At 37.9% G+C, this 13,903-nt stretch overlaps 1 protein-coding gene across 5 annotated transcripts in view; it reads right to left on the bottom strand.

The window, feature by feature from the left end:
* Positions 1-13,903, bottom strand: part of HMG20A (high mobility group 20A) — a 69,513-nt gene that overhangs the window by 23,212 nt on the left and 32,398 nt on the right. For 3 of the 5 annotated variants that reach the window (XM_058736974.1, XM_058736972.1, XM_058736970.1), the window contains one exon: positions 3,619-3,711. In XM_058736974.1, the coding sequence (XP_058592957.1) occupies positions 3,619-3,707 (89 nt within the window). In that variant the 5' untranslated portion in view covers positions 3,708-3,711. Of the gene's footprint in view, positions 1-3,618; positions 3,712-7,299; positions 7,337-13,903 lie in introns of all 5 variants that reach the window. The other 2 variants (XM_058736973.1, XM_058736971.1) reach the window with 1 other exon arrangement.

Below are 13,903 nucleotides of genomic sequence, written 5' to 3'. Positions count from 1 at the left end.
GAGGTCTTTGAGGTCCTTTGAAAAAGACTAAGAGAAATTATGAACTCAATGCCAGTCATGTTCTCTGAAAAGAGGCACCATCAGAGACCCAGTTTGATCCTGGTAGCTTTATTTTCCAGATGTTTCAATCACTTTGGATGGCTTTGGCAACTTGTTTTTTCACTCACTGTCATTCTTGTTCCAACAGTGCCATCAACTTTTAAGTTACTAATTCTTGTACATTCTTATTTCAGTAAAATATGAAAGTTAGGTTTGGGAAAATGTATCAATCCTATGAATCCCTGACTGAAATGAACAGAAATCAGAGGGGAGTGGTCACAGGCATCAAATGTCTTGGAGATGACAAGTTGGACACAGTTTGGAAAAAAACAAAACAAAACAAAACAAAACAAAACAAAACAAAACAAGGTTTTTTTGTTCCTATAAATGAATTGGCACGCTCTTAGTTAAAGCCAACAACCCTTCCATTTGTGCCATGGACCCCACAGCATTTAGCCTACTCAAAGACAGGTTTTTAGCAATTCTGCCCTCTCCTGCATTACCAATTCTTCCTTGTCCACTGGATCAGCCTAGTCAGCAAGCAAATGTGACATTTTTTACTCTTACCTTGTTACCCTAAAACAAAATGAAACAAAACAAAAAGCACTTTCTGGATCCCACTTCATTTTTCTCTTTTCCATTACAGAATTATTCATAGAGACCATCCCCAACTTAAGACAGTTTGATTTATGATTTTTCAACTTGACGATGGTGGGAACGTGAGATAGATTCAGTAGACACCACACTTGGACTTTTGTATTTGGATCTTTTCTTGAGCTTAGTGATACGCTGCGTGGTCCTCTCTCACAATGCTGGGCAGCTGCAGTGAGCCTCAGCTCCTGGTCAGCCTCGCAATCACCAGAGTAAATAACTGATACCGTTATGACCATTCTGTATCCATACAAGTGTTGTTTTCACTTTCAGTATAATATTCAACAAATTACAGATATTCAACACTTTAGGCTTTGTGCTGGATGATTTTGCCTAACCGTAGGCTAATGTAAGCGTTCTGAGCACGCTGAAGGTAGCCTAGGCTAAACTATGATGTTTGGTAGGTTAGGTGCATTAAGTGCATTTCTGACCAATGGTATTTTCAATTTACTATGGGTTTATCTGGAGGTAACCCCATGGTAAGCTGAGGAAGATCTGTACTCTGAAAAGAATTGTTTATATCTATTGGCTTCAATTTCTCTTCTTTCATTCTCTCTTAAACGTAACCCAAAGGACATGTGTACTTACAACTCTTATAAAAGTCACCAATGCCCTCCATGCTAAATTCCGCGTCATTTCTCAGCCTTCATCTCACCCGATTTCCAAAAGTTTTTAACACAGTTGATCTCTTCCTCTTGAAATACCTTTTTTTAACTTGTTTTCCAGGACATGGCACTCCTCTGGTTTTTCTGCTACCTTTTTAGCTATTCCCTTTAGTGTTCTTTGTTGACTTTTCCTCTTCTGCCTGGCTTAAATGCTAGTGTATCCCAGAGCTCAGGCATTAGATCTCTTCTCTTTTCTATCTACATAGTGCTCATTTCTTCAGTGATCTCAGCCAGTCTCTGGCTTTAAATATCAGGTACATGCCGATGATTCCCATGTTTCTTTTTCTAGTCTAGACCTCCCCTAACCCCTAAGTCCTATATCAAGCTGTCTATTTGACATTTCTGCTTGGATATCTAGCAAGCATCTCAAATTTAAAATCTCCTGCTTAGTTTTCCCCATCTAAGTCATCCCTTCGGTCACTTAGGCCAACAGTTTGGAGTTGTCCTTGATTGCTTTTTTCTCCCTTCTCACATCTCATCTGGTTTTTCAAGCAAATCTTAACTTGGTTTATCTTCAAAATATACGTCAAATTCTACATGGCACCAAACCCCATTCCCATTATCCCTGAAACCCTCTCCAATGAGGCCTCACCCCTACTACTCCAACAAAAATACTCTTGTCACTAGTGATGTTGTTTAACTCATCATCTCTCACTTGAATTATTTCAGGAGCTTAACTCGTCTCCTTGCTTCAGCCCCTGCTCCCTTCACTCTATTCTCAATATAACAGCCACAGGGATCCTATTAAAAAATAAATATCAGATCATTCTGCTCAAAATCCTCCAATGCTTTCTCACCTCTCTCAGAGTGCCAGTTAAAAGTGCTTACTCTGACCTATAAGATCGTACATGGTCTAGTCCTTGCTACTCAAAAGTATGGCCCTCATACCAGCAGCACTGACATTGCCTGGGAACATACTACCATGTAAAATCTCTAGCCCTCACTCAGACTTTCTGACTCAGAAAGCACCGATGTAGTCCTCTACTACCTTCCCCTTGGTATATATACTCTGCTCCAGCTACACTGGCTTCCTGGGTACTTCTAAAAGGTAAAAACATTTCTAACCCAGGGTTTTTGCACTTCCTTTTCCTTCTGCCTAGAATAATCTTCCCCAGATAACTGCATGCTAGCTACCTTGCTTCCTTCAGGTCTTTATTCAATTCACTTTGAAAGCATTTCTGGGCCATCTTATCTAAGACTGCACCCCAAAGCCTTCCCAACCCTCTTCCCTGCTTTGTTAATCCATAGTTTTTAACAACATAGTATGTATTTTACTTAATTATCCTGTTTACTCCCTGATGTCCCCAGTAGAATTTAAGCTCTACGGGGATTGGTTATTTTTGTCTGCTTTGTTCATTGCTTAGTATCCAGTGCCTAGAACAGTGTCTGGCACATAGGAGACACTCAGAAAATTTTTCTTGAATGAATTGGATTTAACAACTAGGCAACTTTTAGAAAAGTCTTGGAGAACAGCTTTATCTGAATAGTAACGTCAGAAGGCAGATAGTAACGAAGAAATATATGTGAGGTAAGGAAACAGAATAATTACAAAGCCTAGTCCATTTTTCAAGAGCTCTAAAGAATATTAAAATAATGCATCGCAGGGATTAGCTAGCACTTCAATCAGTGAATGTATTTCTTCCATGGCAAATAACTTCTAAATAGAAAAGATAAAAATTCAAGTGGAACAGAGATTTTCGAGGGAAGAGGGACTATTGCTATTAGTGCTTTTCTATATTCCTTTATACATCTGCCCAAAAAATACCAAAGAAAGGAGATGGGGGGAAAGAAAGGAAGAGAAGTCAGTCAAGTCAGAGCTCCTAGGCATCTTGAATAAAGAGCCATATTAAAAAAATCTGATCTTAAAAAAAAAAAAAAATCAGACCTCTGGGGGAAAAATTATTTTCATATCTGTGGCAATTCAAACAGAAAATGAACTTGATTTTTAAAGCTAGCCCTGTGGCAGGTTATTTACTTAATGGTAGCTATGTAATTCTCTTAACCAGGAGGAACTGATGTTTCCTAGATCCACATATTGCTGTGCCAGTTCACAGGCACCAGAACACGGCAAATGACAGCTGAATGCAGATCACAAAGCAGCTTACAATGGCTCTCACTCTCTCTTTTGTGAAGCCTAACAAACATAACTTCTGGTTTTATGATATAAAACAGTCTCTTTAGCACCTCATCCATTATCAGAAGCTTTGTTTTAAAGCTTGGTGGAAGCTTGGTGGAGGCCCAGTGTCCCAGAGCAGCTGCTTACCCAGTTGTGGCCAGATCATTACTCTCCTTGGAGCCATCTTCCTCTGCAAAAAGGGGTGGCAGGGTAGAGCTCGTCATCAAGGTTTCCATCTCTCTGAAAGGAAGAGACAATAAGAAAATAATTATAATGGCTTAATTACTTCCAGTTGAAGTTCCATTAATATAAGCCAGCCTTCCTTAAATTTATCACATCAGCAGCAGAATAGAAATGGACCTAAATGTTTATTTTCTTGATTTGGACATAAATCAATTTAAACACTGGTTAATGGGTTCTTACTGACCGACTAGACTAAAAAGCATTAGATTTTAATAAATGGGACAGAGTTTGGAAATTCCTTTTTGTTCATTAAGAATACCTTCAAAAGTATTCTTCATTTACTGTAAAAACTGTTGAGCAGAGTAAGTCAGAAGCACAGAGTAACAGCAACCCTGAACAAGTTATTCAACTTCTATGAGATATTATTTCACCATCTTAGACACATACAAGATTGCTGACTTGACCCACAGGGTTATTGTGAAGGATTAAACTGAAAGAGCTTCATAAACAGAGAAAGGCTAAGATGGTAAGTGCTTTGAGTATTATTACATAAAGCAAGGTATTGTTATTACAGCATTACTGGGTCTCAGTCCCAGATGAATCATCCTTAGATTAAGTGGTAACAAACTGAGCCCTCCAAAAGGAAATAATGCAAAGGAAGTGGAGGCTGGAAGGCATACTGATGTGGAGCAGAGGTAAAGAACCCTCACTTCCAGGTCAGAAATATGTTCCACATCACCATGACGACCAACGGAAATAGCATGCACCTGGGTACAGGAAACAAGCTTAATTGAAGAAAACAAAATAAATTACAAGAACTTGAAGGTTATCAGACTGAAAGGATAAAAGGACAAAGTGACAAAGAGAGTAATTTCACTTAGCATCTCACTACAAAGAAAGATTTTTCTCTTTCAAGGCTTACCACCAATAGTGGTATCACCCCATAGAGCCAAAAGCAGTAGCCTTCCATTCATCGTGAAAGTGATATTCAAACAAAACATTCAACAGTGACCCCAAACAGTAACCACTTAAGGGGAACTGCAAACCACTCAAGAAAGAGAGTGCTTCAATCAAACGGGGAGAATTGAGAAGCAAATTATGAGAATTCACTTAGGAGCTCCCTCAGCAGTTATTTCAGGGGCTGCTGCTGAGGAGACCTAGTGAAACTGCAATTAAGAGGAAAGCAGGGCAGCCCAAGCAGAGCTAGGATTCATCCCACTGAGGTGGAAACCAGAGGAAGATGCAGACGACACTGACACCAAATTCTAAATGTTCAATAGAATAATTTACTTCAAAAATGGTGACACTGATGGCTTATTTCTTATTCTTATTTTCTTGTTTTTGCTTCTAAATTTTTATTTAGCAGACCGGTTTCATAAATAGCTTAATGTGAAAAAATGCATCTCTGTATGACTAATACCCATTGCAGTGGGTAGAGCATGGAAAGCAGAGAGAGAAACTTCAGACTCAATCAGGAGTTTATTCCATGTGCCAGGAAGCTTGCTAACCCTTCTCAATTCCTTCAAGACAAGGGGATTTACAAGGGGCTCTGACAAATACTGCAACATTCCATTCTAGATGTTTTCTAGAATAATCCTGACATAGGTGTATTTACATTTTAATTTGATTTTAATTCACATTATGCACAGACCAGATTAGAGCCTGGGCTTTAAGGGCTGCTAACATCACCTTACACTGATATTCATCTTACCAAAAAAAACCCCTAATCAATTAAATGCCATACAGTCTAACTGTAAACCACAGGAAAACATTCAAATAGGTATTCACTCCCAAACCTTAAAAGGACCCATTTAGCTGGCTTCTTATTAAAGTCTCCCTAAAAGTAAATGGCCTTTCAATAACTTTAAGATTCAGCATTTGAAGTTCCTGGCATCTCTTACTGAACCTCAAAGGTGATATATTATCTGGCGGGGGGTGGGGGTGGGGTGGGGGTGGTGGCGCCAAATGAACTCTTTTCATTCTCTGTGCCAACATGACCGTCTTCAAGTGTTTCCCAGTTCTCTTCAGTCATTGTTGAGGTATTGGGAGCAAGATTGGGAGGCAGCTGGACAACACAACCTTAGCAACATATAAACAGATCATATAAACAAAGGAAGTTGAGAGAACACAAATGTCTTGCTTCTTTTTCTTAAGTTTGTTTTACTGAACCCATATGGCTTCAGATATATTTTCTCTAGTGTTACTGAGTAGTCAGGTCCCTAAGAAATGAGTAATAAAGTGGGTGGAAGGTTAAGGGGCCAAGATCAACAAAAGAAGGAAATGAGGAAAAAGTCCAGGAAAATCCAAAAGCCTCTAAACTAGTCCAATAAGTTGGAAAAGAAAATGATTCCCAAGAATATGGCTGGGATCCTGAAAGGTTCTGCTTTCATATGGTCCATGAGGGGGTGATTCAAACTGAATCACGGCTACTAAGCCATTGATTGCCAAAAAGCCTCTCAGTGTAGCATCTGTGTCTGATAATGTCTCAGTACAGAGGTCAAACTGAACTTTGAAATTCTATGTGAAGCACTTAAGAAATGTAATGAATGCTACTCTGGAAGGGAAAAGAAGAGAAATATGCACAAAGACAAAGCAACATACAAATCTGGTTCTCTGCTGCAGTTTACATAAGTAAGCATATCATGCAGATGTTTCCTGGCAGACAGGTTCTGTACCAAGTGAAGGCTTCTACCAGGAGGCCTCAAAAAAATGGTATTACGTTGAGGCTTATAGTTTAAACCAGGGTCCAGACTGTAGCTTTGGAAATCCAAAAATTCCCTCTAACACTAACCACTCACTGGAAAAAATGGATGCATAAAACATGATGCCAATTTAAGATATTTTAATGACAATGATAAAAATTATAATGATAATTATCTTAAGCACACTAGGTATTTATTGGCCAATCAACACATTTTCTCCCTGTAGTAATATGGGGAGCCAAACTATATTCAGAACATTGCTTTGGTCAATGTAAGTGGAGCTTAAGAAATGTTTTTCAACGAAGATTTTCCTAGTAACCCTTCCCAACAAAAGGGATGATTTACTCCAAATGTGTTGGACAGTGCTGGAAGCCTAATTTATACCTAGATTTTCTGGGGCTGGCTCTTTTCAAGCAACCTTTCCTTACTTCACATATGTTAATCCCACTTCATTAAGTTCTTTCGTGGAGATGCACAACATTCCCTCCCATCACATACCTGAGTTGAGAGGTGGGATTCTGCCTTCTTTGTCCACATTAAACCCTTATATAAAACTTTCAATTCTTTTCAAAATCATGTCATTTGGCTAACCAACCTCAAATTCAAATGTGTCTGACCACTATTTCCTGTCATTTCAGCTTTCTCAATTACTTCTACAACTGACCTCTAACCACACAAACCTCTATTCACTCTTTTTAAAGAAAATATTTATTTAATTTTGAGAGAGAAAGAGCACACGTGAAAGCGGGGAAGTTGCAGAGAGAGAGGAGGATAGAGGATCCAAAGTGGGCTCTGTTCTGACAGCAGAGAGTCTGATGCTGGCCTCGAACGAACTCGTGAACCGTGAGATCATGAACTGAGCCGATGTTGGATGCTTGACTGACTGAGCCACCTAGGCTCCCCCTGATAGACAATTTAAAGTAATGATCATAAAGATACTCACTGGACTTGAGAAAAGAATGGAGAACATCAGTGAGACCCTTAAAATAGAGATAGAAAAGAACCAATCAGAGATGACGAACACAATAAATGAAATTAAAAATTAACTAGATGAAATAAACAGCAGGCTAGAAAGAGCAGAGGAATGAATTAATGATCTGGGAGACAGAGTAATGGAAAGTAACCAAGCTGAGCAGGTGAGAAAAAAAATTATGCAAAATGAGAATAGACTTAGGGAACTCAGTGACTCCATCAAGTATAACAACATTCACATTATAGGGGTCCCAGGAGAAGAGAGAAACAAGGGGCACAAAATTTATTTGAAGAAATAATAGCTGAAAACTTCTGTAAGGAAACAGATATCCAGATCCAGAAGGCAGAGAAATTCCCCCAACAAAAATCAACCCTAGGAAGTCTACACCAAGACACACAGTAATTAAAATGTCAAAAAGTAGTGATTAAAAGAGAATTTTAAAAGCAGCAAGAGAAAAGAAGACTTTTCCTGGGAAATGTTACACACAAGGAAAACCCCATAAGGCTATAAGTGGATTTTTCTGTAGAAACTTTGCAGGCCAGAAGGGAATGGCATGATACATTCAAAGTATTGAAAGGAAAAAATCTGTAGCCAAGAATATACTATTTAGCAAGGTTATCATTCCCAATAGTAGGGAATGATAAAGACTTTCTTAGACAAAAGCTAAAGGATAATGACCACTAAACCAGCCCTACAACAAATGTTAAAGGGGAATCTTTGAGTGGAAAGGAAAGACTATAAGTAAGAGAAATAAAAGTAGGAGATACAAAGGTAGTAAAAATAAGTATATTTGTAGAAGTCAATCAAGGGATTCACAAAAGAAAATAATGTAAAATACGGTATCATACACCTAAAACATGGGGGAGAGAAAGGGGAAAGACTGGGTTCAAACTTAAGTGACCATCAACTTAATATATACTGCTATATGCAGAAGATGTGATATACAAACCTAATGGTAATTATAAATCAAAAACCAGAAATAGATGCACAAAGAATAAAGAGAAAGAAATCCAAATGTATCACTAAAGAAAGCCAGAAAACTGTGATAGAGAGCAAGAGAAGGATCAGAGAAGAAGGAATGGAAATGATATGATACCAATTAAAAGAAAGAGAGAGTAGCTATATTAATTTCAGACAGAGCAGATTTCAGAGCAAAGAAAGTGATCAGGGAGAAAGAGGGGCATTACATAATGCCAGGGGACAATCAAAGAAGACATAATAATCTTTAATATTTATATGTCTAACCACAGAGGGTCAAAACAGGTGAGGCAAAAACTAATAGAAGTGCAAGGAGAAACAGATGAATCCACAATTATAGCTAGAGACTTTAACACGCCTGTAACAGAAATAGATATTTAAGAAGACAGAAAATCATTAAGAACAATGTTGAACTCAACAGCACCATATATCAATTGGATATAATTGATATCTGTAGGACTACTTCATCTAACAACAGCAGATTACATATTTTTCTCAAGCTCACATGGCACATTCACCAAGATATACCAAAACATATCTTAAATTTAAAAGAATAGAATTCATATAATGTTTACTTTCAGACCACAATGAGATTAACCTAGAAATCAGTAACAGAAAGAAGGCTGGAAAATCCTAAAATACTTGGAAATTAAACAACATACTTATAAATAACACGAGTCAAAGAAGAAACCAAGAGAAATTTAAAAATACTTTCAACTAAAAAAAGATGAAATTATAATTTATGGGGGTGCCTGAGTGGCTCAGTCAGTTGAATGTCCAAGTCTTGCTTTCAGCGCAAGTCATAATCTCACAGTTTGTGGAAAAGAGCCCCATGTCAGGTTCTGTGCTGACAGCACGGAGCCTGCTTGGGATTCTCTCTCTCCCTCTCTCTCTGCCCCTCCCCCTGTCATGTTCTTGCTCAAAATAAATACATTAATATTAAAGAAAAAAAAGAAAATACAGTTTATGAAAATTTGTGGGATGCAGCAAAAGCAGTGCTTAAAAGTAAATTTACAGCACTGAATGCATATATTAGAAAACAAGAAAGATTTAAAATCCATAATCTAAGCTTTTACTTTAGGAAACTGGAAAACATAGAGCACATTAAATTCAAAGTAAGCACAAGATAAGATATAATAAAAATTAGAGAAGAAATCAGTAAAATTGAGGGGCGCCTGGGTGGCTCAGTTGGTTGAATGTCCAACTTTTGATCTCAGCTCAAGTCATGATCTCAAGGTTCATGGGATCAAGCCCTACATTGGGCTCTATGCTGACAGCATGGGGCCTGCTTGGGATTCTCTCTCTTCACCTCCCCTGCTCTTTCTCCTTCTCTCTTAAAAGAAATAAATATACAAACTTTAAAATGTTTAAAAAAAAAAAAAGAAATCAGTAAAACTGAAAATAGGAAATCAATCAAGAAAAATCAGCAAAACCAAAAGGTGGTTCTTTTAAAAGGTCAATCAGGGGGCGCCTGGGTGGCTCAGTTGGTTGAACATCCGACTTCAGCCCAGGTCATGATCTCGCGGTCCATGAGTTTGAGCCCCGCGTCGGGCTCTGTGCTGACAGCTCGGAGCCTGGAGCCTGTTTCAGATTCTGTGTCTCCCTCTCTCTCTGACCCTCCCCTGTTCATGCTCTGTCTCTCTCTGTCTCAAAAATAAATAAATATTAAAAAAAAAAATTAAAAAAAAATAATAAAAGGTCAATCAGTCAGCCTCTGGCCAGGCTAACTAATAATAAAAGAAGAATGACACAAATTACTATTGTAAGAAATGAAAGAGGGGACACTACTATAGATCTCATGGACATTAAAAGGATAATAAAGGAATACTATGGACAACTTTGTGGGGCATAAAGTGATAACAAAGATGAAATGAACCAATTCTTTGAAAGATACAATCTGCTAAAACTCACAAAGAAACAGATAATCTGATTAGACCTATCTATTAAATAAATTGAATCAATAGTTAATAACTTTCCAAAACAGAAAGCAGACACAGATGGGTTCACTGGTGAATTCTACCAAACATTTAAGGAAGAAATTAACAATCTTTGACAATCTCTTTCAGAGAACAGAAGCAGAAAGAATACCTTCTAATTCATTTTATGTGGCTAGCATCACTCTAATATCCAAACAAAGACATTACGCACAGAAAAATATAGACCAATAGCTCTCATGAACATAGATATAAAAATCCTCAACAGGAATATTAGCAAAGTGAATCAAACAATGTATAAAAAGAATTATACACCATGACCAAGTGAAATTCATCATAGATATGTAATGCAGGTTCAACATTCAAAAATTAATTAATGTAATCCATTATATCCATAGGATAAAGAAGAATCACATGATCAGATACAGAAAAAGCATTTGATAAAATCTAACACCCATTCATGATACAAATTCTCAGCAAACTAGGAATAGAAGAGACTTCTTCAACTTGATAAAGAACACCTGAAAAACCCTACAGCTAATACCAAAATTCACGGTGAGAAACATAAAGCTTCTCCAAAACCAGGGACGAAGCAAAGATGTCCAGCCCCCACCCCAAAAGCTTTCCAACATTATAGTGGAAGTCCTAGCTAATGCAATAAGTCACGAAAAGCAAATGAAAGATATATAGATTGGGAAGTTAGAAATAACTCTTTGTTCAGAGATGACATGATTGAATATGTAGAAAATCTGAATGAATTGACAAAAACTCCTGAAACTAATAAGCGAGTATAGCAAGGCTGCAGGATACTAGGTTAATATATGGACGTTAACTGCATCATGCAATACAATGCAGTATGTATCAGCAATGAACAAGTAGGATTTGAAATTAAAAACACATTACCATTTATATAAGCATTCCCCAAAATGAAGTACTTAGGTAAGATCTATGAGGCCTATATGAGAAAAACCCTAAAACTCTGATGAAAGATGCCAAAGAAGTAATAAATAAGTGGAGAAATATTCTATGTTAACGAACAGGAAAACTCAATATTGTCAAGATGCCAGTTCTTTTCAGCTTGATATATAGATTCAACTCAATTTCAGTAAAAATCCCAGCAAGTTATTTTGTGGATGTAAAAAAAATGATTCTAAAGTTTATATGGAGAGGCACAAAACCCAAAATAGCCAAATCAATACTGAAGGAGAAGAACAAAGGTGGGAGACCAACAGTACCTAACTTCAAGATTTCCTATTAAGTTACAATAATCAAGATAGTGTGGTACTGGTAAAAGACAAGACAAATAGATCAATGGAATAGAATAGAGAGTCCAGAAATAAACCCATATAAAAATAGTCAACCCATCTCTGACAAAGAAACAAAGGCAATACAATAAAGCAGACTGTCTCTTAACAAATGGTGCTGGAGGGGTGCCTGGGTGGCTCAGTCAGTTAAGTGTCCAACTTTGGCTCAGGTCATGATCTCGCAGTTTGTGGGTTTGAGCCCCACGTTGGATCTGTGCTGACAGCTCAGAGGCTGGAGCCTGCTTTGGATTCTGTCTCCCTCTCTGCCCGCCCCCCACCCCCACCTCTGCTCTCATTCTGTCTCTCTCTCAAAAGTAAATAAACATTAAAAAAAAAAAAGAATCTAGACACAGACCTTACACCCTTCACAAAAAGTAACTCAAAATAGATCAGAAATCTAAATGTAAAGCACAGAACTACAACATTCCTACAGGATAACATAGAGAAAATCTAGATGATTTTGGGTATGGCAATGACTTTTTAGACAAAACAACAAAGGCATGATCCATGAAAGAAAGAACTTATAAGCTGGACTTCATTATAATGAAAAACTGTTCCTCTGAAAAGGACAATGTCAAAAGAATGAGGAGACAAGCCACAGATTTGGAGAAAGTATATGCAGAAGACACATTTGATAAAAAAAACTTTTACCAAAAATACACAAAGAACTCGTAAATCTTAACAGTAAGAAATAAACAATTCATTTTAAAAATGGGCAAAAGACTTGAACAGACTCCTCATCAAAGAGGATATACAGATGGCAAGTAGGCATACGAAAAGATGTTCAATATCACGCCATTAAGAAACTGAAAATTAAAACGAAATACAACTACATAGCTATTAAAATGATTACAATGGCTATTAAAAATCCAACACAGGGGTACCTGGGTAGCTCAGTCTGTTAAGCATCCAACTTCAGCTCAGGTCATGATCCTGGTGGTTTGTGAGTTAGAGCTGGGCATTGGGTTCTGCACTGACAGCTCAGAGCATGGAGCCTGCTTCAGGTTCTGTGCTGCCCCTCCCTTGTTCGTGTTCTGTCTCTCTCTCAAAAAATAAATGAACATTAAAAAAAAAATTTAAAAAAAATCCAAAACAGTGACAACACCAAATGCTGATGTGGATTTAGAACAGGAACTCTATTCATTGTTGGTGGGAATGAACACAAAATGGGTCAGCCACTATGGAAGACCATTTGGTGTGTCATATTCTTTTTTCTTTCTTTCTTTTTTTTTTTTTGAGAGAGAGAGAGAGAGAGAGAGAGAGAGAGAGAGAGATTGATTATGAATAGGGAAGGGGTACAGGGAGAGGGACAGAGAGATTCTTAAGCAGGCTCCATGCCCAGCTCAGAGCCTGACATGGGGCTCAATACCATGAACTGTGAGATCATGACATGAGCTAAAATCAAGAGTCAGCCACTTAACTGAGTCACCCAGGTGCCCCAAAACTATTCACTTTCCTTTTTTTTTTTTTTTTAAATTTTTTTTTTCAACTTTTTTTTTTTTTTTTTTTTTTTATTTTGGGGACAGAGAGAGACAGACAGAGCATGAACGGAGGAGGGACAGAGAGAGGGAGACACAGAATCGGAAACAGGCTCCAGGCTCCGAGCCATCAGCCCAGAGCCCGACGCGGGGCTCGAACTCACGGACAGCGAGATCGTGACCTGGCTGAAGTCGGACGCTTAACCGACTGCGCCACCCAGGCGCCCCAACTATTCACTTTCCTTACCAGCAATTGCATTCCTTGGTATTTACTCAAAGGAACTAAAAACCTACGTTCACTAAAAACCTGCACATGAATGTTTATAGCAGTTTTATTCATAACATCAAAATTTGGACACAACCATGATGTCTTTCAGTAGGCAAGCTGATAAACTGTGGCACATCCAGATAATGGACTATTATTCAGTGCTAAAAACAAATGAGTTATCAAGCCATGAAAAGATATGGAGTAAACTTAAACGCATATTACTAAGTGAAAGAAGTCAATCTGAAAAGGCTATATACTCTGATTCCAACCATATGACATCCAGATAAGGCAAAACTGTGCACATAGTAAAAAGATAAGTGATTGCCAGGATTAGAGGGGAGGCAGGGGTGAACAGGCAGAACACAAAGGATTTTTAGGGCAGTGAACTATTCTGTACAATACTACAACAGTGGATATATATCATATGTTTGTTAAATCCCATAGAAGGTACAACACCAAGGGTGAACCCTAATGTAAACTAGGATTTTGGATGATGATTATGTCAATGTAAGCTCACTGACTGTAACAAATGGATGACTCTGGTTGGGGATGCTGACAATGGAAGAGGTTGTGGCATGTGTGAGGACAGGGAATACATGGGAATTCTTAGTA

This window comes from Neofelis nebulosa, chromosome 7 (genome assembly GCF_028018385.1).
Source record: "Neofelis nebulosa isolate mNeoNeb1 chromosome 7, mNeoNeb1.pri, whole genome shotgun sequence".
NCBI classification, from domain to species: Eukaryota; Metazoa; Chordata; class Mammalia; order Carnivora; family Felidae; genus Neofelis; species Neofelis nebulosa.
The sequence above is the reverse complement of the archived record's forward strand: the minus strand, read 5'-3'. Positions and strand labels throughout refer to the sequence as shown.